Source organism: Polyodon spathula, chromosome 22 (assembly GCF_017654505.1).
Source record: "Polyodon spathula isolate WHYD16114869_AA chromosome 22, ASM1765450v1, whole genome shotgun sequence".
NCBI classification, from domain to species: Eukaryota; Metazoa; Chordata; class Actinopteri; order Acipenseriformes; family Polyodontidae; genus Polyodon; species Polyodon spathula.
In genome coordinates this window covers 5525689-5551919 of record NC_054555.1, presented here as the reverse complement: position 1 = coordinate 5551919, position 26231 = coordinate 5525689, and the positions used below count along the sequence as shown (strand labels likewise).

At 37.6% G+C, this 26231-nt stretch overlaps 1 protein-coding gene across 4 annotated transcripts in view; it reads left to right on the top strand.

Moving 5' to 3' along the window:
- Window positions 1-350: 350 nt before the first annotated feature.
- Window positions 351-26231, top strand: part of LOC121297136 (dihydropyrimidinase-related protein 3) — a 28584-nt gene continuing 2703 nt past the window's right edge. Inside the window, exons 1-13 of one of the 4 annotated variants that reach the window (XM_041223205.1) lie at window positions 351-753; window positions 15054-15142; window positions 15522-15706; window positions 16594-16758; window positions 17937-17998; window positions 18278-18358; window positions 18537-18605; window positions 18918-19038; window positions 20194-20350; window positions 20594-20735; window positions 21028-21198; window positions 23150-23329; window positions 25842-26004. In XM_041223205.1, coding sequence (XP_041079139.1) covers window positions 409-753; window positions 15054-15142; window positions 15522-15706; window positions 16594-16758; window positions 17937-17998; window positions 18278-18358; window positions 18537-18605; window positions 18918-19038; window positions 20194-20350; window positions 20594-20735; window positions 21028-21198; window positions 23150-23329; window positions 25842-26004 — 1930 coding nt within the window. In that variant the 5' untranslated portion in view covers window positions 351-408. Of the gene's footprint in view, window positions 754-6703; window positions 6949-15053; window positions 15143-15521; window positions 15707-16593; window positions 16759-17936; window positions 17999-18277; window positions 18359-18536; window positions 18606-18917; window positions 19039-20193; window positions 20351-20593; window positions 20736-21027; window positions 21199-23149; window positions 23330-25841; window positions 26023-26231 lie in introns of those variants that run through there. The other 3 variants (XM_041223204.1, XM_041223208.1, XM_041223207.1) reach the window with 3 other exon arrangements.

Genomic DNA, 26231 nt, shown 5'->3' with positions numbered 1-26231 from the left:
ATAGTCTGAAGCTTTTTTTGTTTTGTTTTGTTTTGTTTTTTTACTGAAAACTGAAAACAAACTGTCAATTTGATAGAAATACATCACTACTTTATTTATTTTGTATTAACCTTATTTAATTAAATTTAGAAACCTGAATTTAGGGTTAAGGTTTTTATGTTGTGTATATGCAGTAGCCTCCTGTTCTAAAAAAAAAAGCACAAAAGATGCGTAATATAACAAGGCGTTATAAAAACCGATATTTAAAAATCGTGTGCAATGCGTGATGCTAGTATCACTTCCCTGTCATGGGATCAAGAACAGCAGTGCCACCTCTCGCTTAAATTGTCCAGTACTGCCGCTGGGTAGGCTACAACAACACTCAATTTTCAGAGTTCTTTCACCCTCAGCACATCTGGTTTGAAGATCATGGCTGAAGGCAAAAGAACCTGGGACAAAGAAGATGATCTGCCGGTCTATTTTGGGAGACCGGGTACAACCGATCAGGTCCCCCGGCAGAAATACGGGGGGATGTTTTGTAACGTAGAGGGAGCGTTCGAAAGCAAGACCATCGATTTTGATGCCCTGAGCGTCGGGAAAAGAAGTTCGAGGAGTGGGAGTAAGCGGGATGCATTCCAGGAAGGAAGGAGTGACAGCGACCAGGGCAGCATCTGCACAGAAACTGGGTCCGGAGGGCTCGACGGGGGAGACCCGGGCATTCAAATAAAAACTGCAGCAGGGAAAGAAATACTGCAGAATCTGGATGAGGTGGAGGTAAGCGCCCTCCTCCTGTTCAATGCGAACTTAGCTGCTGTTGGCACTTAGTACGCTGTATTTCTTGAGATTTAATGCGTTTCTCGAAACGACAACTTGCCAATTAACGGGTTTGTTGAAAGCACGCATGTCAGAATAAACTGCCATTTAATGCAACTCAAAGCTATAAGCGTTTTTGTCAGTGCTATACAGTTTGAAATATGATACAGTACTGTTCCCAGTAACCAAAAGCTGTACAACTAACTGTCTGTTAAATCAAGCTGACTGGAACGGCCCATCTTATAGGCTACACATATTCAGTGAATGGTGTAATGCACTATGTGTGCAATGTTTTTTTTTTTTTTTTTTCTTTCTTTCTTTTTTACAACCAATCCCCCCCCCCCCCCCCCCCCCCCCCCCCCCCCCCCCCCCCCCCCCCCCCCCCCCCCAAAAAAAAAAATGGGGTGGTTATGCATTATTATAAGTATGTAATTCATTTAGCTAAAACTAATTTAAATCACAGTTTCTCTATGAACTCATTTAGAGTAGGACTGTTGCTCTTGTTTTTCTTTTGTTTTTGTAAACCGTTTTCAGAAATCATGTATTCACTACCCCCCTTTTAGTGAGTCTTAGGCAGGACCTTGAAAGCCTCGTTAATTTGCAGGTGTAGCGTCCAAACCCCTCACTAGTACCACAACCCAGATCCAGATTAGCTGCTTCTAAATACAAACCCCAATAATGAAATATAATGGTGGTGCTAAGGGGACGTTTTTGTAAAATATTTGTCTTAATATCTGATGAGAAATTATACACAAGTTACACAAGACTGCGGGATGCAGAGGGCAGTGCCAGGCACTAAGTACTGTTTGAGTGATTAATGGAGATTCATTTCAGTACTGTACCCTCTGATGGAAAGGAGAGATGCTAAGGGCAGTTCCTGGACCCTGAATTCAGCTAGTGTAGTTTATAAATCACCACAGTTTACTTGGCTGTTAAAGGAGAGAAGAGATTGGAAAGAGTGTAATGCTTTGGAAATGGATAGCATAATAGTGATTTATGTGTTTTATTTTAAAAAATAAGAAATCAAATCCTTTATCTTGGCATAGTGCGTTAGTTAGACCGACACAGTGCCGTAGTGGCACTCCCAGAATTAGCTAAAGATGACACAGGGGCTATTTTAACTTAACTAGCAATACTGTGGAAATCTAAACCTGTTAATCATCCAACTTCATTTAACTATGTTGTTGTTGTAGTTTTGTTTTCCAGGACTTTTTTTCTCCCATTTTTTTTTCCCGGTAAAAATGACAAATAATAGTATTACAGTATGAATGTTTTGCCTTTTTTATTCTGTAACTAAGTACTTTCCCTCTAACTTGATTGTTTTTGTTGTACAGTATATTGTGTACATTGGCTTAGCTAGACTGTGTCAAAACTGATCAGAGAGAGAGAGAGAGAGAGAGAGAGTGAGAGGGAGAGAGAGAGAGGCTATGTAATGGCACTGAGGGGTTGCTATAGCTATAGCAGTACTGTATTTTGTTTTATTTAATCCAGCGTTGTGGTGTTTTCAGCTAAACACGTCTAAAAGTCATATTGGCTTATAACCAATGGCAGTGGAATACAGTGATTATTTGTTTTCCATTAATAGACTGATATCATTTATTGATGACAGGATGGAAAGAAGCTATCAGGATGTGAGGAAACTTGGGATACTATATGGTTAATACCAGTGCCCCAGAATGACTGATTACTCAGCACTGACACTGGGAATTTTCTTAATGCATGACCTCTCGCGACAAATGCAATACCTGTAAATTCAGATCTGTTCATTTTGACCTGAAAACTGCATTGCTTTGGATGCAGAATCATTCTCTACCCCAACAGCTGAAAGCCTAGCAGAAACAGTTAAAGGGTTACCCTGTAGAGCCCTCCTGTGGCGAAAAAAAGATTTTGCGGCTGTAAAACGTTGCAGTATATAAGCCCATAATCAGGGATGGATGAACAGGCAAAGTGATGTCTCTCTTTCAGCATGGTGGAAAACATCATTAAAAAAGGTTTCTTTCAGATCAGACTTCACCAGTAAGAGCCTGTAACAGTTGCAGTTAGATTTGGTAATTAGGGGTTTTGCTGTTGGGGGTAAGAAATGTTCCAAATAATAACATCCTCTGCCAATTTTATTAGGATTTTAGCTGCTTGCTTTTTTTTTTTTTTAATATGTTGCTGTGGGCCCTATTCCCAAAACTTTTATCTCACAATTCTTGGTTTTCTTGAGGTTAGAGAGTTTCTGAAACAAGAGAAAGAACTCCAAACGCTCCAGACAGAGGGGAGGAAGGGTTCATGAATATCAACCCTGAGTGCTCACTTAAGTGTGCCAAGTGAGTTGCTGCAATTGAGTAGCACTCTTAAAAGAGCACTAACACTCAAGGGTTATCTCTTCTGAATATAGCTGTTTGTGGGTGAATCAATCTGATTGACCGCCAAACCTCCATTAGCTTATAATTAAACAGCTTTAAAAGCCTGACATTGCTGTTCAATAAAAGGTAGTCACTCACTAAAGCAATGACTGGACTGGTGAGTCAAGATGCAAACTGATTGTCCATTTAGTTTCCAATGTATAATGTATAAGCAATAATCTACATTTTTTATATGTGAATGTTAAAAGACATCAGATTGCTTCTTGATGCCCTGTATTAGTTAGAATTAGAAATGTTTAGATTTATTGCAGGTTGGTATATACAAGGGATATAATAGTCTAAGTTGTTTTTGATTGGCTGTTGCAGTGATTACATCAGGCCTGTTGAATTTCTGAATGCTGATTGGCTAAATGCAGCACTTATAAACACATACACACACACACACACACACACACACACACACACACACACACACACACACACACACACACACACATAGTACAAATTAGGGCCACGTTTTATTTTATTAACTTTCAACAAGCGCTACTAACATATGACTTTTTTTGTTTTGTTTAGTTTTTTTGTTAATTCTGTCAATTTACAGTAAACTATTTATAAATGTATTGCAAAAATCTCCTTTGGTTTTTCCATTCCAAGTCGATCATTGAAATTTGTCTACATTTGTTTAAAGACACATTTAAAGATAATAATATAGTAATATTGAGATAATTAGACCAGGTTTTATATTATTATACCTTTGAAGTTCAACATCTACTCTCATGTAATGGAAATCATGTATTAGTTTAGAAATGGGTTAAAATATACTAACTATTGATGCAAAAGAAACATTTCTTAACATGTTATGTTACATTGTTAATAGTTAAGTAAAAGACCCCAAATTAGTTAGATCTGAGTACTTTATGGGTGTGTATAGATAATATTCTTCTTGGCAATCACATGCAATCTCTACTAGATTCTGCTAAATAAACAATACTAATTATAACAATAAATTATTATTATTATTACTCATTCTTGAGTTTGGCAGGAGGGTCTACAAGACCTGTAAATAAAGAGTTAACATGTAGGAGAAGGTGCCTTTGTCCATTTCCTGTACTGTTGTGCTTCAGTGCTCATTCAGTGGTTAGACTGTGATGGTTCTGGACACCAAGTACAGTGATGAGAGCCTGTCCTCTGTACAGGGAGGAACTGTCCCTTTGTCCTGCCAACAGTGAGTCTCAAACCCAGCTGGCTGCTTCAGTCGTGTGCAAGCAGCCTTCATACTTCCCATCCTCTTGGACTCTCTTGAGATGGGATGGCAGGCTGCAGACTAATCCACTAAGTGGAACTCAGTCCATTCGAGCAAGTAGTTGTTGGGTGTATCGAATTCAATCGTTTGCAGCCTTTCTGGCTCCTGGGACATTCAAGTAAATGAGGTCCAGTTGCCTCTTTTGGAGCTGACTTAGTGTGCATACTGTACATTTTAAATATATATATGAATATTGCAGCCTCTCCATTCTGCTTAAGCTCAAATAGTAAGGAACTATATCTCATGTCTTTACTGGCTGTGTAATTGAATCTGTTTATATATTTGTTTGAAAAGCTCCTTGAGATGTTTTGGCACGATTAATATTGTTTAGTGGACATAATACTGCTAATATTAATACGAGGGTTACTAGTTCTATTACAGCAGTACTACGTCTAATGTTAATAATAGTGATAGACTTATTTACCAGCTTTAATAGGCAGTAGGGACTTTACCCAGTTGTTAAGCTTTATTGTTGCTGCATTCCTCTGCAATGGAATATTGTATTTAGACTGTTCCACACATCTGTTTTTTCTCCAGCCTACGAAGGCAAATGAATGATACCAGTTCATGAGGCTGGAAAAGTTAACATCATTTTGTGTAAGCATTGGTGAAGTGAAGTCCCTGGCATGGTCTGCTAAAAGCCAAGAGAGTTATAATTTCTGCTTCAAAAAGAAATAGCCCTGAACCTTCAAAATGGCACCAATAACTTCATATTCTGTTTTAGATTTTATTTTTTCAATAAATTTTAAACAATTATGGATTCCTTTTAAAAGTTTAAACAGAAGGCGTTCATGTCTGTTCCATTAAGCTGGCATTGATAAATATGTCTGAACTTAAATTAATTTAATAAGCATTTAAGGTAAAGGTCTCATTTTGCTATCATGGCTTGCAATTTTGAAATTGACAATAATCCTTTTGACATCTCGATACAAAAATGAAAGCATTGAATAAATGATCTGTTAATTGAAATAATTTAAATTGGCTCCCTCACATCAAAATGCATATTAGTTATTTTTCATTTTATTTTAATTATGTGTTGATTATGCTATTTGTATTTGGTTTTCTCTGCATTAGCTATTTTGGATGCAATGCAAACCATGGGAGTGGCACTCTCTATATCCAAGGTATTCATTATTTGTTCAAACAGGGGGACATCACTGAGACAATAGGCACACATTACATATTATTTATCATAATATTTATTTATTTATTTATTTGCTGCCAGGAATATTCAAGTACATTTGTTAAAAAAAAAAAAAAAAAAAAAAAAAAAAAAAAATCAGATTCAATAGCTTGTTTAAAATGTAATTTCTACAATAGTTATAACATGAATTTATCCATAATAAAAGTAAATGTGTAGTATTGTAAAGGCATGACAGTATTGTAAAACATAGTGATTCAATCAATGCTAGACTTTAACTATGAGTCAGCATTGCAAAGCCCTTGGTGTGTAACATAAACGAAAAAGACACAGTAAACTGCACAATGACTGTGACAGTGTAGAAACTAAAAAGATTTGTTGCAGTAGATTGTTTTTTTTTTTTTTTCAAATCAAGTCAAAACCAATCCAATCCTGTAGTTAGGACTCTTATGGGTGGGTGAAACTCGTCTACTGCAATTTCTACAGTAACGATGTGCGTGACTTTGTCACCATTGTGCATCCAAAATACGTTCTTCATCTTGCATTATGTTGATTGTGTTGCTGCAGTGAAACTGCTAGCTAAGCGGGAGCATTAACCCCCGTGCTTATCACAAATGCACCCGCAATATTATTTCTGAATTCAATCATGATTCTCTGTAGGTCTTCTTAGACCACACCTATATAGGATGGAGCCGCATATTCAGCATATGATCATCGTATGTCTAGTTGTGTGAGATTAGGGTACAGAATTAACACGCACGCATTGACACTGTCGCTGACTAGGTCAGTTGAGCAGTGGTTCACTGTCTTTCAGATGTATTCTGACTGATTTCGAAATACAAAAACACACAACGTACACAAAACACAAAGTGCTGCCTGTAATTGGCCAATAAATATATAAACGTGGTATTTTCATCTAGCTATGTCGAATGAGTCAAGAATAATACTGATATTGAAAACAAACCAAGACAAAATCTAAACGCCTTTGGCGAAAATAAAGGGCGGAACTGCTGGTCTTTTGTCTGGTGTCCTGATTGCTGTCATTTTGGCGCCCTCTTGTGTTGTTTTAAAGTGCTGCAATACTGTCTGGATAAAATTGATCGAGAGCAGTGAAGGGAGGAGCCCGAAAGATCAAGAGTTCTGTGCTGCTGAGGAGCGCAGCAGGCAAACAGCGAAGGGGGATTTACCATTGCACAGAAAAGGAAGACGACCATTCCCTCATTATACTCCAACCAAGCACCAGCAGAAACAAAAAATACAGAAAATACACAGAATTCTGTCTGGGTCAGTAACACCAAACCTCATCAGCTATGTCAGCCATGTCCTACCAAGGTAAAAAGAACATCCCAAGGATCACTGTAAGTCTTGCTGAGTTTTTATTTTTATTTTTTTTTATTTTTTGTTATTATCAGTGTGTGCTGTCAATGTAATTTCTGTTGTTATTGAAATTGGGTAACTGATAAGCAAACCACAAAGCAAACCGTATCTACTGTGCTCAGCCCAGAGGCATCCGTATATTTGATATAGTGCCGCAATGGACCAATTTAATGTAGCTGATAGAATATATTCGAAATGCATTTTAGCATGTTTATATTGATCGCTGTTTATGCCGTTGGTTTCTGTGCAGAGAAGAAAGAAGGCGTTTTCCAAGTGTGATCTGCGCCTTTGTTGTTGTGGGGAGTGTAGCCATGTATTTAATTTTATTCTTAGTGGTTTATGTTATTTTTTTTTTCATTGTATTTATCTGTAGTTCTTTTCATTTAGATAATTTCATGTTGTTTAATGCAGGCTTCTTTCGATTAGGAAGAACAAAATGGTCAATTTTATTTTCAGATTTGGAAATTGACACATTTCAGTGCATAATGTTTAAGAAAATGAAAGCACGGAGGGAATTATATTTTAGCTGGTGCTCGCCTAGGGTCATTTAACTGAAAATATACGCTGCTTTTACTGTACTCGCTACTACCAGAGCTGAGCAGATGAGAAATAGAACAAGCCCCGGGCCCAGAGCAAAACCTCGCACCGTCAGTGTTACACATTAACAGGCATATTCAGGGTTGTAACATTGTATCGAAAAAACAAATACTGACTTTTAAAATTCGTATAAGCATGATTATTTCTATACAACTAATATATTATTATATAATAATAATATAATAATAATAATAATAATAATAATCTTCACCGCGTTTTATATTGTTGCCGGGCGTATACTAAAAATGCATATTTATGATTTACTACACAATGTGTTACATCATGTGATATATATATATATGATATATATATATATATATATATATATATATATATATATATATATATATAGTATATTTATATTTTAATATAATTACGACATCAATGTAGAAAGTTTTAAAATCTGTATGATTACACGTGTTGCACTGAACCGACTATATATATATATATATATATATATATGAATATATATATACTAATGTATATAATATATATATATATATATATATATATATATATATATATATATATATATATATATATATATATATATATATATATATATATATATATATATATATATATATGTATAAATTAGAATGATGGTGCCCGTATCACATGTATACGTCTTCTTAACACGGTAAAACATATAAGTTACGATTCTAGCATCAAGATATTATAGAAATATTAATATATTTATATATATTATATCTATATGGTACACAAAACGTCATCTTTTTGTATAGTTCAAATCAGACAACAGCATAGTCTACGATTCTGCAGGAAAACCAGGAGACACAAAAGAGACCCCACGCCCACCCATTCATAGTGTAGCTGCAGCTGGTTGATCTGTAATGCATTAAGCGTTCTAAATTCTGCATTACACCAGTGCAGTAGAACTCCATTTACGCACAGTGATTTAATGCAGGGCAGTGTATGGCTGCTGATGAAAAGGTGGTACCCATGATATTCTGCTGCAGAGCTCCAGTTTCTGAGCAGGCTGTAGATTTATTGTCTCTGCTTTGGGTGTTGGATGTAGGAAGGTACAGCTGCCCTTTGTCTCCAGTGAATTGAGTAAGACAGTGAGCTTGGTAGAATGTGGCACACACACACTGCCCAAATGCAAAATAGCACAAAGAAGCACTAGGACCAGTAGAGAAAAATAGCACAGTTCAAATCTTGATGGCTGTGTTTTATATTTATTTGTTGAGAATATTTAGGAGGACACCTGCTGGTGCTAGCTACACCCCATTACTGAAGACCGTAACGGTTGATTAGTTTTGTAAATCTCTGAAGCTGACAATGCCAGGCACAAGAATAGGAGACTGTGAATTGATGCATTTAGGGTTATTAAATATTGATGAAGAACCACTTTAAAAACTCTTTCTAGACCCAGAGCATTCATTGCATCCGGGACACAGTATAATCAAAACTCTAATACTCCAAATGTCAGTGTTTATATAGTACATAAGTGACCTGTCATTATTTAAAGTCCTAATACTTTAAGGGGACCATTGAAATAAATGATTAATTAAGAGACTATGCAGAGGTTTCCTTGTGGTGTACGAGGTAGTAAAAGAAAAACCTTGTGATTTCAAGGTGTGGTCTTCCTTTTCCATTTATTCATAGCAGCTCAGTGCTGTACAGTAGATGTCTTTAATAATCATCTACAACTAGTGACACATGAAAATTCTGCCGACAGCTGAAAAGGGAATACATTTTTCCACTAACATAACAAGGCTCAGAAGAGTCTGGATGCTCATTCGGCATTTTGATTGGCAGTGTCTAATGTAAATGGGTTAATCTTTTCTCCTTAACAACTGCAAAACAAGAGCACAATAGGACGATTCACATATAATGCCAAATAAAAATGGGATAATGTAATTTGCTGCTTCTACAGCACTGTGGATATTAAAAATCACCCAAGTTACTCTAAAATGGATGACAAAATGTAGGCTGTAATGTAATGCATATACTTTTTTTTTTTTTTTTTTTTTTAGCTAGAACAGAATGTATTTTCCTAAATCTGCTAACCGGTGTGTTTTATTGTTTTGACTTTTTGTCAAGAAAAAAAGTCTACTGGTACAGTAAAAACATGTAGTGTTTTGTTGCTAAGCAACATTGTTAAGCCAAAGCCATGGCTTGCTGAAGCATTTCTAGCTGCACAGCTATCTGCAGAGTATACACAGAGGACCCCTGCCGTATTGCTCTCTTTTGTAATATCCTGGCAATGAGGTCAGTGTTTTTTGGCTGTCAATGTTCCGTGTGCAGAACAATACAGGACAACACTGAGGCCATTCAGCCTACAGAGCTGAACTTTCAGAGTGCTGTGCTGTACCCAGCTAACATGTGTGCGTGTTTCTATAACCTCTGTTTACAACTAACTGTACATTATTTTCCCACACATAAAGTAAAAGCCCTGTGTGTTTCTCCTTTCACATTGCAATCTATTTCTGAATAGAATAATGCTTAAATAATGTTCTGTTATTATATATGTTGCATATGATACTGTATATGGGAATGTTTCTTAGAATACTAATGTGAATAATATAATTACTAATAATAATAATAATAATAATAATCATCATCATCATCATCATCATAATACAATGTATAAAGGTAAATAAGTGAACTAATATAATTAAAATTGACATTATACATGCATTCAAACCTGACTCCTAACATAGTCTTTATAGACAGATGAGGGATCTAAAAACCACCATTCTTTAAGTACATATGAAGAGAAAAAGCCCTTAACAGAGCAGGTGAAGTGAGTATGTATTGTCAATGCACCGGGGACTGTAGCAATGTCAGGCATGTGCCACAGCTCAGACTGGTATGCCTACTCAAGGGCTGGTATGTGTCAGTACTCTCTATTGGTATGTGTTTAAGCCTAACTCACAATTGAACCAAACAGAAGCTCCTAGTGGCACGCACTGCTCTCGCTGGCATGTCTGAGCTTTCACAAGCATGCACCATTGCACTTTAAAACAGGACTTGTGTAATGTATTAAACCTGCGTGAATGGCGGTCATTCGACAGACCAAAACCAATATAAACCAGGTAATGAAATCCCACCGCTCTACAGCAGAGGTAGTGGGCTTGTGAGACTTTAAAGATTAGGGTTTACAAAAATGTTTTCAGATCCCTCAGTACTTTCAAATTGCTAGTTTGCCATATTTTTCCACTTATAATGATTGTATTCATTTTAGATTTTATTATTTTTTTTTATAGCTTGTCAGTTGTTGCCTAAGTGCTCGCGTGACTTTCTGTTTGTGTGTTAAGTTAGGACACCAGTAGAGGAGTGTGTAATTCAATGGTTATTTCCATTATTTAATTAAATGGGAAAATGTCAATTAAAAACAACAGATCTCAGAGCTAGTCTTAGTTTCAAAAACATGGAATAACAGTCCTGGGTATCTGAGTGTCTAGCCTAATTCTACTAAGAGTAAAAGTGAATTGTTAGCAATTGGCACAAATAATACCAGTGAGTTACTAAGCTACCTTTATCGGACCAAATTGATAATTAGGGTGAATTGGAAACTTGTGTGTATGTTTATCTGTTAGATTATTCATATAAGGTAAATACTTTCAAATAAATAAATACATGTGCATTGTTGCTTTCCTTTGTAAAGGAAATCTGCTGCACTGATAACAGTCATTTGATAAATATCTAAAGTGAGATTGTTTAAAATACACTGGGCAGATAAATAGCAAATCCATTTTACACAAGTGGACACATTTCCAATTTTTTGTTCTTCTTCTGGTGGTTTGGAACAATATGGCCTAATGTAATGAGAAAAACAGTCAATAAATCTGATTCATTAAACCAAGCTCTCTGCATTAGAAGATTGGCCATGATGTTTCTCCTTCTAGTAAAAAATGTAGCGCATGTTAAAGTCTTATTAAAGCTTGAGCTGACACTTCAATTTTTTCCCTCACATATGAAGAATTGTGGTTGACATGGGCTGTCAAAGTCTTGAGGATAGGAGAATCGAAGTTAGTTTGACTTCAGGAACCTTACAGTCTGGACGTTTATAACACTTGCTGTAACTGCAGGTGAGGGTGTCCTGCTCAGTGACTTTGCAATGTCTTTGGGAAAGCTTGTCCTCATTTACTGAAGCAGTACAAGGGGTTTTAAATGCTCCAGATGTGCAGTGGCCTACTTTTACTGACACCTAGTGTGTTTTATATAGTTGTTTTTTTCCCTGTTGGAGATACATCCTAATGGCATGTTAAAACAGCAGAGGGAAGTTAGAACTGTCGTGGCTTATTTGATTCAGGTATTTATTTTTTATTTAAATATTGGTATTTTCACTCTGTGAATAATGTTTGTTCTGCACCTTTTCAGTATAGAAATTCCAAAACAGTAGTGGAAAGGTAAACACAAGGGTCCTACTGCTTGAAACAAGGAAGGAATATTCAGAGTACATTATAAATATTGTATTGACATAATGACAAACGCCTCTGTAGAGACCTTGAAAATGACTGGATTGATTCTATACAGGGATTTTAATTTATAACACAATACACATCTCCTAATATCACTTAATTGTCTGGTTCAGTGTGCATAGCCTATATTTTTCTGATTGTTGTAACATTGTTCTAAGTGTGTGGCTTGATAAAGATTGGATGAGTCTGGTCTCATAAACTGTGCAGAGAGCAGTCTGTTGCAGTTTGGGATATAGAGCAGCAGTGTGTGCCATGGTAAGCCATAAAGTGAAGTGGTTTATATACTTCCCACTCGTGTTAATAAACAAACCGTTAATATGGCTATAAAGTTTAAGTCACGTTCAGTAGAAAAAGTATATTACAGTTCAGCAATATTTGCGCGCTTTTATTTAATAACGAACGAAAAAAAGGTTTAAACGAACACACCAATCAAAACACAATCTCCCTCTGGGGGAACTAAGCTAAACTTATAAGGAGATAAGTGACTGATTGATCAGCCAGCCAGTAACTGCATGCCTTGCATTCTCTGGCTGATTAATCAGACAATAACCTCCCCAGAAAGACCACACCAAACTAATTAAGACCATGTGGCTGTGCAAACGGTGGCCATCTTAGACCCAGGCTGATTCACCACTCTTGAGCCAAGATGGCTGCCCGCCACCGAAACACATATTTTAATGTTGAAGGACCCTGTCCTTTTACAATACTCAATAGCTGGTTTGTCAGATATTTCAAATTCTAAAATGGTTGCCTGACATTGATTAAATTAAATGGTTAACATGTTTTTTTTTTTTTTTACTGAACTGCATATATCAAGTTTAACTGGCAGCATATTGATTTTTCTAACTTAATTTGAAAGCCATGTTTCCTAATGTAAAGAACCAGCAGTGGGTAAAAACAGAGGGGGGACAAAAAAAAAAAAAATCCCATCAAGAAATGACATTTTGTGGTAGCATTAGACAGCTCCAACAGAACATTCATTATAACCCAGTCGTCCTCAGTAAGTGCTGGAAAGAGAATATGAAAGAGAAAGACCTTCTGTTACATTTATAGTTCCTCTTAAATGCATCGGTTTTTCCTAGTCTGCAGCTGGACGCTTTGTAATTAAAAAAATAATAATATCAGCACCAGCTAGCCCTTATGTAGACGCATTTGAATGTCTGGGTTTGTGCTGCTGAATCAACAGTAAATTGCATTGAAAGACACCAGACATGTTTCCTGCCGAGTGTAAAGGTACCGGAGTGGAAATGAAATGCTTAAGAAACAGCAGTGGAAAGGAGCAAGGGATAGGCTCATCTCGATGCAACGACTGTGCAGCAGCCGGTCACAAAACATGATGGAAATGAACCCCCTTAGTTGTGCACTGCTTGCAATCTCTGCACACTCTCTGCACACAAAGGTATCGAGCTGAGTCACCCTCACATCACTATGTTGGATTAAGATGTGATATTATGTTCCCTCTGAACACTGAAACAGTGATTCCCGAGATTGAAACAGGTGCACTGGGCCACTTTAACCATTGGTTCCCGCACAGCAGTATGTGGTGCTCATACTCCGTTACTCTTTTTTTTTTTTTTTTTTTTTTAAATGACCTAGTCATTCGATATTGGCATAACGAGTGAGCCTGTAGAATGCTTTTGAGCAGCATTTGTTTTAATTTTAATTGGCTCTTGTTGTCGTATGGATGAGTAGAGTTTCAGACTGCTTTTCCTGTGGCAGCTCAAGCTTTGTTGAACTTCCACAGCAATTTTCCAATATTGCTTGCATGCTGCGGGGACCTCGGAACTCATGCTAACACTTATTATTAAATCCTTCCCAAGATGGATTCATCATGAGCATACACTTATATATTGTTAACATGGCAAAACAATCTTGAAAAGTGCGTACGCTTGTGTTTCCATGTACCCCAAGTATATATTGGACTCAAGAGATGGAAATAAGACTCCTATTGCATAACAGTTTCTCCCATTCCAGGTTTTACTACAAGCTTGATTAGCCACAGTGTATAGGTAACATGCTCAGGTGCATCTTATTAAACTCCTAGTAAAGCCAGGAATGGATCAAACTGCTATGCAATGGGAGTCTTACTTCCATCCCGGTATTGAACCCATATCAGATATCATTTGAAATTTGACTTGTTTCAGAATGCCTAAAATCGTATATTGTATATTTATTGCTAACATTGTCAGGATAAGCCTGCTGTACTCTGTTTAAATAAACTATAATTCCAAAGGTTGAATCTGTAGAAAGAATCATGACACATTTGTAGATTGTGGCAGATTTCCATCTGCATTGCACGCTCTGCCGGGACGCAGTTTTTATTTTAGTCTTGTAGGTTTTCTGTAGGCGTATTTTTACTACAAATGCGTGATCCGAGTATTAAAACCCCTTTCGGTAGTTACTATGCGGGCAAATGAGATTTGAATCTATTAAATATTCACAAATGCATTCGCAGATCTTTTATTTACTAAGTTTCCAAGTTGTCATGATTTTTCGCCATCTAACATAACGCAACACATTCACAGATTTAAGATTCTGAGTTTAAGGTTCTTTCTGCACACTGTTACCACAGCAGTTTGTACTGCATGCTAACATTGCAATTAAGCTGATAGGAATTTATTTGAAAACTAAATGCACCAAGCATAGCCGTGCTTTTTTTAAAAAAAAGTTTTGTTTAGTGTTTAGATTTTTTCCCCTTTCTGTGTGCGATTCGTGGTTAGTGTTTTGACAAATGTGCTTTTAACATTTATTACTAGCAATAACAGTCTAATATTGAAAGTTCCTTTATAAACATTTATAGATGCACACTTGGTTGTGTATAACAGTTTCTTAAACTAAATTAAATTAACTACTACTGTACCAGTGTTCTGCTTTGTAGTTGCCTCTCTCCGTTCTGCTAAGTTTAGTGTACAGTGACTGTTGTAGTTTAGTTAGGAATAAAACTGTTGGGCTGTGAGCTACATACAGATGAAAATGCTTTATAAATAAGATATGTTGCATATTTCCAATGCTGACTGGATGTCTTTCTGTTTTTACAGAGCGACAGGCTTCTGATCAAAGGAGGAAGGATTGTAAATGACGACCAGTCATTCTACGCGGATATTTACATTGAAGATGGGCACATTAAGTATGCATTATTCACAGAATGCTTAACAGTTAAATACTCTACTTACAAAGTTACAAAAAGCGTAATGCCTAAGCAGGGTTAAGGAGCACTTAAAACTTAAGGCTTATTTTCTCCATTGGATTGCTGTCTGCTCTGTACTAGATTTGTCAATTACATCCATTATTTTATGTACTCTGTATTACACTGAAGAAATGCTGATGGACAACAGCAGCTGTGGAAAATACAGCCGTTTACCATACGGCTACCACATGTCGGACAACCCTATTACTGTGCGCCTGATTGCTTACAACATGAATCACAGATTTTACAAGCATGCAGTATATGTATGTAGATGTCAATTAACCGAATGCTGTAACTAACAAATCTGTTTCCTCCACAGGCAACTTGGAGATAACTTAATTGTTCCAGGAGGTGTTAAAACCATTGAAGCCAATGGGAAAATGGTCATACCTGGAGGGATTGATATCCACACTCACCTACAGATGCCATACCGGGGAACTACCACTGTGGATGATTTCTTCCAGGGTTCAAAGGCAGCACTGGCTGGTGGCACAACTATGATCGGTAAGAAAAACACACTACCAGCGGTCAGAGGGCTTTGCCAAAATGCAGGTGAACTGGGCAGCATGTAAAACATGATTGTCTGTACAACAGACTTGCAGTCCATAATCCAGAGGGCCTAGTGGCTGGATAGTAGAGCGGAGACTATACCCTTTCTTAGCTGGTCCAGTCGTCCTATCTCAGTTAAATTACAGCCATATAAACATGAGCATGGCGATCCAATCAGACCAACTATGTAGCTGTTCGTAACACTAAGATGGGCATGTTCAAATAAGCAGTTGACACGTATTAAAAGCTACAATCAGCTTTCTTTCATAAATGCGAAAGAAGTGTAAAGTGTAAAGAGAAGCCAAACCCAACAGGAAAATTTTGCTTAACTCCGAGCTGACCTAACTCACACAGCACCCGGTGCTGCTGATTCTTCCAAAGCTGACAACCACAGCTGTTTGAATGGCATTGCCAAATATAATCAGATCAAATCATCCCATGCCTTTTTCAGGCAGGGCCTGGACTAACTAAACAGCTTGGATACCTGTTGGGTTAAGTGTATCCTTCTGCAGCGGGCAATCCCTGATCGCTATTGTAACTCCTGGTCAGCATCTTAATTTTTTGGTTCAAACTCCTGGGTAATAATTACTGAATGCCCGGAGTCCAGTTGTCCTGGTTGATAAAAGATACAAGGGGTAAACTGTTCCTTAAATCCAGTGAAACGTAATGCAGCACATTCTTGATGAACATTCAGTCTGACTAAAACCAAAGGCCTAGATACAGAAACCCACATCATTCTATGGTAGCTAATTCTTAATGAGTCCTTTTCACAGTGCTACCATATGTATTTCATCAGCCGTGGACCTGCGTTGTAATACTGTTCTTTTTTTCTTTTCTTGCAGTTGACCATGTTATCCCAGAGCCTGGAGCCAGCCTCATTGAAGCCTTTGAGCGATGGAGAGAATGGGCTGACGAGAAGACTTGTTGCGATTACTCCCTGCATGTCGACATCACTCACTGGAGTGACAGCACCAAGCAGGAAGTGGAGACCCTTATCAAGGAAAAAGGTCTTTCTATTTTAGATACTTCCAACTGAAATACCTAAAATGCACTGGATGCCCAATTATCTTATTTTAACACCAAACAGTATCGAATGAGAAGTTAAGTTTTATCTGTTTTATATAGGGATTGATTACATATAGGGACAGTTTAATTTATTAATGTATGTAATACTGTATTAATTATTAATTGACACAAATCGCATTGTAGAAAGTTAGGACAAAATACTCTGCTTGGCATTCGTTAAGGAAAGACTGAAGTATAAGCATGGTATACATGTGTTTGTCTCCACAGCCTGCAGTAATGTCTGCTTATTAAGTGGCTTTTGCCTTTAAAGACTTTCCCTGAGCAGCCCTGCCCTCTGCAGAATAATCCAAGGAGCAAAGAGGCTTAGCTTCAGAAGCAGCAGCTATTTAGAGTTCCAAAACAACAAAGCCAGCCGAGCCGCGTCTCTGTGCTGTTGTGTATGGCCTTCGCAACTTATACAAAGCCAGAAACACAAACAAAGCCGTTCTTACTTCTATTCAATGTAACCACCACTGGGCTGATTTTTGCTGTAGCCCACTATAGAGAAGGGCTTTTCCTTATCCTTCATATTCAGCACTGGCACCCAGGCACTATTTCAGGTCGGACACCCGTAAGAAAGCCCTGTTTGGGAGTGGCATTGCCATTAATGGCTCGCAGAAGGAAGCAGGTGGTTGAGGGAGCAATCACAGTGTGTTTCTCAGCAGCAAGCAGAGAACTTTAAAAGTGGTTTAAACAATGCATTGAACTGATCTGCAGAATGAGAAAGAATGTTCTCCCTTAGGGACTGCATTAGTACAAATGTAGGGGTTAAAGAGCGCTAGACTTATTGGACATTTGTGGTTAAACAAAAATAAACAAACTTTTGTAGGAGGGTGTGGTGTTCTTGGGATCAGTTTTATGAGGAATTTGTACAATTATGGGGAGAAAAGATGCGCTTAACAGTTTAAAACCGTAAGTGTCCAGTAGAAGCTACACCCGAATTGTATCTGAGCCCAGAGTAGCTCAGGATGACTGTGGTTTCATGGTTATGAACTGGGGAGTGAAAGCAGATTTCTGCTGGAACATCTTCTCATTCCATTAGCCGTGTGCGTGCACTTTGCTTGATGACGTTGTAGCTCCTCCTCATACAGCTGCCTGTATGTCTCCTCTCTTTCTGTAGGAGTTAACTCTTTCCTGGTCTACATGGCATACAAGGATTTGTATCAGATGACCAACAGCGAGGTACAGTGCAATTCCAAGACTGGTTTTAAAAATGGTTTAACTGTGAATCTTCATTCCCAAAGACATTTGTGGTGCTTTAGATGTTCCAATGATTTGTTTTACGGTTTCCATAAAATGTCAATTGTTTTGTACTGCAAAGAGCCATTCAAAATAAATGAAATGGATGAAATTCTCTTTCTAGTGTGTGTTAACCCACGGCACCCCTGTCATTAACCGAAAGATTGTGATGTCATTGATTGCACTGGTATCAGCTCACACAGAATACTGGCTCTCTTTCAGCTTTATGAAATCTTCACCTTCCTGGGAGAACTGGGGGCTGTAGTGCAAGTGCATGCTGAAAACGGAGAGATCATTGCACAGGTATCAGTTAATACATGTGTTTAAACTACTGTGTGTTGCTTCCAGCATTGCAACACAAGATGCATATTAGATATGTATGGTTCTGCTTCCAAATGTTTCATTTTCTGTCAAGATACATTGATATGAACTACATTAAAATTGAAACCAAGCTTAATATTATACGTCAATTATTTTATAGGAGCAAGTCCGCATGTTAGAAATGGGGATTACAGGTCCAGAGGGTCACGTACTGAGTCGACCAGAGGAGGTAAATTTTTATTGCTTTTAATACTTGGCTAAAAATGTTACTGCATATGTTGATAAATACAGCATTTTCATGATGTCATTTTTAAGCTTCAGTAGGCACTGTATTTATGAAACGTATCCTTTGTTTTATTGATAGAAGTCATATTAAAGCTTCTTTCCAATCTAGTAATTCAATTCATACCTTCTTATCAAGGAAGGTTTGTATAGAGCTAGCAGGCCCTTGAAGTAAGGTTCCTGAGTCCCTGTGATACTTTGTGTGGCTCAGAAGATATGTGACTGCTTAAAACACACTTTTTTTTTCGTTTTTCTTCAGCTTGAGGCTGAGGCTGTATTCCGAGCCATCACCATCGCAAGCCAAACCAACTGTCCTCTGTACGTGTCCAAAGTCATGAGCAAAAGTGCAGCGGACATCATTTCACAGGCCAGGAAAAAAGGTTTGTTTTGTGTTTAATTGAAGAAGATACATGTAAAAGTAATACATACATACACTGATAAACACACACACATATATGTATATATATATATATATATATATAATATATATTATATATATAATATATATATATTATACTTTTTGATATATATATTATAACTGTTTTGACTAAATATTGATGTGTATTTGTGTTTTCATATAGTGCTGAAGCATTTGGTTACTACTTTAGTACTTTTGGTTCTTGATTTTAATGAGCTTAAATTTACTGTAGATCTATACAGAGTTGAATATCCAAAAGTCAAATAACAGACTACCACTTGGTCCCAAAATGTGTTGGGCATTTGGGGTTTTCAGGCTTCAAATGCTCCTAACTGGCAGCACTGTGCCTTTAAAGCAGGCAAGGCTTGACACTTGCAGTAGTTTTCGGGCTTGCAGTACAACCATTGCAAATCATTTCACCAGACTGCTTGCACCCTGCTTTAGTCTGTTTCTTGATTGTACTGTATTTTTGGTTTGAGAAAGGGGTGTAGCTTTACGAATGAGAGCAAAGGGAAAGATTCTAGAAATGGAACCCTTCCAAGGTTGGAATAGTTCAGAAACAGAACAGGTTTCAGCACCACTTAGTGCTCCATTTCCTGACATTCCACTGTGCATGTCGTGATGAGAAAAGAGTCTTTCCTGTTGGCCCTCAGGAGAGTAGGCTTCTATTTACAGATCGCGGGAGGAGATACTAATGTAATGATTGAAACATCATGACATAGGCATCTTAATGGTGCTGGTCCTTGGGCTGCTTTTAGGTTTTAATTTGAATGTTTTTTTTCTTTTGTTTTTTTTGCGTAAATGAAATAGAAGAAAGCTTTTAATGGCTACATATGTCAGTTTAAAGACATATGTTTATCTATTTATTGACATATAATCTACATGGCTTTCTTCCTTAAAGCTGTGATGGACATTAATTTCAATAAATCACACTGTAATATGCTGGTACCTGAATTTTACTTGGCTTGGCTTGGCTTGGGTTTACAAATTTGTATTGTATGTTTGTTTTGCGTTTTGTAATGCTGCTGTTGCCAGCAACTCCAGTAGTCTTTCTGATTCTCAGCGGTTAAGTTTGTATTTATCTGAGGTTTTCATGACTATTGGTCTGTTTTCCAAGGCAATGTGGTCTTTGGAGAGCCAATCACAGCCAGCCTTGGCACAGACGGGACGCACTATTGGAGTAAAAACTGGGCCAAGGCAGCTGCCTTTGTGACATCCCCACCTCTGAGTCCTGATCCCACCACACCGGACTACCTGAACTCTCTACTGGCAAGGTAACACTTCACCAATGATAGAACCAGAACAGTGTAGGTCACACTTCATCAATTATAGAACCACAAGTAGCATCATAAGACAATGTTTCATAGCATTTGTTGTACAGCACAGAAGACTTTTTTGTAACATCACTTTCAAGTTTTCAAACCATTTATTTTATCGTTTTTCAAAGTGTTGCTGTGTTGTTCTTTAATTGCATATCACTTTCTAATACTGTCAAATCCATTCATGTGGTGTTGTAGTGGGGACCTGAATGTATCAGGGAGTGCCCACTGTACCTTCAGCACAGCACAGAAGGCCATTGGGAAGGATGACTTCACTCAGATTCCAGAGGGAGTCAATGGCATTGAGGAAAGAATGGCAGTCATCTGGGATAAGGCAGTGGTAAGTTCAAGCTTTTGACAACCTTGTCATGGGGTTTGCTATTGCAGCATTTTGTTGAATAAAAAGAAAGATAATCAGATTTGTTTATTTCTACTATTATATTCCAGCGTATGATGTTAAAAATCAGATTATAATATCAACACTTTAATGAGATCAGTTTGGCATCACTTACTGGTACAGTTCAAGGCAGCTTAATATTGCTTCAGCATTACAGGCAACCAGTGCAAGGTATTAGAAAAAGTAAATGGTTTGATATGGGATCACTGTTGATCATTACATATTCTTTTTTCAGGTCACTGGTAAAATGGATGAGAACATGTTTGTGGCAGTTACCAGCACCAATGCTGCCAAAATCCTGAACCTGTACCCCAGGAAAGGTAAAATAGCCGTGGGCTCGGACAGTGATCTGGTTATCTGGGATTCGGATGCGGTGAGGACCGTCTCGGCTAAAACACACCATTCGGTAAGAAAAGCTGTTTATAGATAAGGTATTGCAATGTGTTAAACTCTACGATCATTTGTGTTAATGCTGACACATTAATAATGAAGATTTGGGGATTTCAAGATAAGAGACCAAAGCATCTAGCCAGCTGTAAAAATGACAACAAGTGATTTAAAAAAAAAAAAAAAAAGATATAGCTAAGTTAAAGAGATTTTATTTAAAAATAAGTACTGTCTTTTATTAAGTGCATTATACAGTGTAACCCAGGCATTGTTATCAAGATAGCTGAAATAAAAGAGTAAACTTAGCAATGTTTAGGGAATCTGAACAAGAATAAAATGTTTCATATATTCTTTATTACCCTATCAAAGAGAAAACAACATTTATATACATAAAGTATAACACATCTCCTTAATGTCAGTGTCTGTACAGAGACAAGTTGTTTTACTGTTTACGCCAAATTGTATTTACAAAAGTACAGTTAATCTTGTCGGTGTTGTTTAGCCTTTTTTGTAACATTTGCAGCATATACCAAACAGTAAGTGGTCTTGGGAAGCCTTGCAGGAAATCACAAACATCAGTACCAGCACTGAGGGGAATTCACCTGTCTGTAGAAGCAATTATTTCTGAGCACTCTGCCAAAAAGAAAGACTTTCTCTACCAGTAGTGAGATTAGAATGGAGAGAAAAAAACAGTCTTACCTTGACACAGTTAACTGGTGCCTGTCTGGCTTACAGCATTTCCTGGATATGTTGACGGAGAACTGGGTAGGGTGGACAAAGGCTTCCCCGTATGCAGAGAAATCAGATTTTCTATAAGCTTTACTTCCTTTTCAGGGGCTCACTTTTATTTAAGTGAAAATACAAACATTGGTTGATAATAATAATAATGGCAATATACATGTACTTCCTAGGGATGTGCATATATATCTATAATTTGTAAGTTTTGGAACAGTAATCCGCATGAGTGAAGTATCTTTAAGGTTTGATATCGTTCCAAAAGGCTGTACAGTTGCCAAAAAAAAAAAAAGAAAGAAAGAAAGAAAGCCACCAGGGATAGCTCTTACATCATGCCACAGTCATTATATGGCAAGAGGCAAAACGAGGGCTGATAATGAAATCATATTTGGCAATTTATCCTTCAGTGCATGTACTTCCTGGATTGAGACTCTAGAACAAACTTGGCTGTGTGGAGCAGTGGACACAACAATTGCAGGACAGCTATCTTGAGCACTGACGTGTTTTCCAAACGCGTTTGTATTATGCCAAGAGAGGAATAGAAAAACAGGATTGAAAGGAACAGTTTACATCTTGTGTTGCTAAAAACAAAGCCAGGGCTGTTGATGTTACCATGTTGCAAGGCTCCACTTGGTATGCAAAAACACTCACACTGTACACAAGCTGGGCCATCCTACTGAAACTGGGTACATAATAATACCTGAGGGGTCTATTTTAATAATCTAAACAGCTGTGGACCAAAATACCACTTTAACTCCTATATAAATCCAGTTGGATTAATTCATTGACCCACTTCTTAACAAATACAGTGAACTGCAGTGTGTTGAAAAAGCAGGGTTGATAAATGATAAGGTGGTGGTATTGAGATGGGCCGCTGTTTAGATGGTTGAAATCGACCCATAGAGTACAATAAGTCCTTGAATAGAACTGCTTTGGGTTCAGTTGTACTAATCTGTGGCAGATATGTGAAGCCAGTTTAAATATCATTAAAATATGACCCTTTGAACAGTTTATAAAAGCCAGCTTATATAATAGTGCAGTGTAGTGCATTTACAATGGTGGTAAATTGCCAGGAATATCATGCACTGAGAATAAAAAAAAAGGCTAATAAGAACAGGGTCCGGGCCTACTAGTTCAAAAAACAAAAATGGCCACAGAATCCTAATTTTATGTTGTGTGGATGGCGGGTCACAGGTGTAAAGTGAGTTTCACTGTTCCCGCCCCCTCTCTTCCAGGCTACTGAATACAATGTGTTTGAAGGGATGGAGCTGCGCGGGGCTCCTCTGGTGGTGATCTGCCAGGGGAAGATCGTGCTGGAAGATGGCACCTTGCACGCCACTCAGGGAAGTGGGCGCTTCATTGCCTGCACTCCATTCCCAGACTACGCCTACAAGCGTGTTAAAGCCAGGAAACAGGTAAGACGTGTCTCATTAAAGGGTTACAGAACACTGCAAAGTTTAGAAGAAACACTGGTAATGCTTTATATTCTGTGGCATAAATTAATATTAAATAGATATGCAATTGCATATTAATGTTAAATTAATATGTAAGATATGCAATTGCATATTAATTTTACGTTCAATTATTCCTTGCTGCTTTCGAATAACATTGAAGTCAGATTAACTGCATTTTCAATAAGGACATGTAAACAATGGGAAATTATTACATGTTTTCAAGGGTAACAAAACATAATATAAATTGACGTGATATGCAATTACGTTTTCTATCAACATTTGGTTAACATTTAGCAAGAAACCAGCTGTTTTATATTTGTTAAATATGAATTTAACATTAATATGCAGTCGCATACCTATTTAATATTAATTTTTTCCACGCAATATAAAGCATTCCCAATACATGTGCTTTACCTTGTGTTGTCCTTATCTCAGCATTACATTTTTAAACATGTTGCTGGCTCATTTTAGATTGTTAATCATGTGTCATGTACAAATACACTGGGCAAAACATTTCTCAACTTAGAAGTGTCCACGAGGAGAAAAAAAAAAAAAAATGTATTAAGGATTGCAGTGTATCCAGATTACGCTCCCTCCTGCAACAATGCTGGTTTTCTCTTCCCACAAAAGGCCACCCATTTTAATCAGAGCACCAGCACTGTTGAAGGAGGGAGCATGAACTGGATACACTTCGATGTTTAGAAGAAACAATAGTTTTTCTCCTGGCTAACGTTCCCAAATACAAGTTGAAATAAATGTAATTCCCTAGTTTTATATATGTGTAATGTTTGAATAAAAACAATATATCAGAAACAATCAGGAAAAAGTAAAAAAAGAAATAGTTGCAATATGGACAACACTTAATACAACAAAGGGTTAATGGTGATATTACTGGATAAATTCTGTTCAAATCTATATATATATATATATATATATATATATATATATATATATATATATATATATATCAGGGCATTCAGATTATTTATCTCTTCAAGTTTAATATTATTAAACAGATAGCAAAGAGCTCAAAGACATTATGTGGTTTGCTAGGCAATGTGGTCTAGGGATCACATCTCCTAAGTCAGTTCTCCTCATTAGGTTCTATACACTGTATTAATGGATGCTGAGACGGGGAGATTCTCCCTCAGCTGGATAGGTAATTACAGAGAACCCCTGCAGCTTTTTAGAGAATTAGGCTTACAGTTTCAGAGTTCAGGATACTTACAAATGGGATTCGTTGCTTTTGGAAACCAATAACGGTTCCTTTGGCAGCAAAGTTGCTGTAATTTGCATTTGCATTGCTAAGTTTGAATAGTTAGAGTGCAGATTTATGTCCGTGTCACTGGGGAGAGATTCTGTCTCGAAGATCTTGGATGGATATCAGCATAAATTTAATCCTTTTATTTGCATACACACAGCCAAACATACATTAAACAAAAATGTACAGAGACATAATTAAAAACAGCATTTTATGTACAGTGCATAAAACAGACTCCATGACAACTTTTTGAACTCTTATATAACATCATGTGGTTGTGGTTCTCCTTAATCTAAATAGATTAACTTGTCAAGTCTGAATTAAGGTTTGTTTTTGCAGAGATATTTCAAAGAGCAAGATGATGTTTATTAGATAGATAAACAGATACATATTTTTAAAAATGCACACTTCAGAATTGGCTGGCATTCTTCATGCAGAATGAATTAATGTCACTGTTTCACAGTATATCGCTTCAGCAGTGAGAGCCAATCCAATTGCGGTCCAAAGAAAGCTCTTTTTTAAATTGATTCATGTTAAGGGAGTTCCGCCAATAACATTACCAAAGCTTCTTGTGCAGATGTGAATTTCCTTTTCCTGTAAAATCGGTTTAATCTGGGAAACAAATCAGTGCTTGCTGCGTGGCAGTGTGAAGACACACCATATGTGAATCTCTAGCGGCTGACCCTTACTAACCAGCAGTGTGACTGTGCCCGTCGATGCCAGTTTAAACTCTGGATCACCCTCCACAGACCAGTATAATATCTGCATGGGGACCAGATGAAACCCATAACCTCAAAATGAGAAATTCCATTCCCCTAGTCTGCCTGCCACCTAGTGGTGCAGAGCAGACACTACTTGCAAGTTGAGAAATTAAACTCCCGTCAAATTGTAGTCTCAACCTTTCTAGTACCGGCCTTCTTGTACAGCTAAGGGCTGCTATACTGCGTCTTTGTAAAAATAGGAATGCTGCTTTTCTGCAGTGGTAGTGGTAGTTTAACCGTGACACTGTGACATGCCAGCAATCAAGATTTATAAAGTTTAACAGCTGATGCATGCTAAACCTCCTAACTGATCAGTCCTCGAATCAACCCCAGGATTTCAGTGAACCAGATTCAACCAGCGCGTCCTCCAAATGTGGGTTTTATTTGTCCACTTCCATGTAGCATTCAAGCCTGCAGTGACTGGTACTAAGGGACCGTGTTTAATTTCCAGCTGGCTGTACTGAGGGCTGTCCCCAGGGGGATGTACGATGGCCCAGTTTCTGAGTTCACGCCCATGTCGAGAGGAGGAACTCCTGCTGCCTCAGCTAGGACCTCCCCCACCAAGCAGGCTCCACCAATCAGGAACCTTCATCATTCTGGATTCAGTCTAGCAGGTAACCCTGCACACCGGGGTGAGCATATCTCTTTATTTTCAACCGTTTGGATGTTCCTGACCCAAACATAAGGACATTACCAGAATTTACTTACTTAGATATAAACGTAGGATCCCAAAGCAAAGTCAGCAGCCACTGGGACACAATGCAATAATCAGTTTCCAAAGTGCAATGTACCTTTAGGCAGTGTACAATAAACAGCTAAAACAAAATCTGGTTCAAAAGCC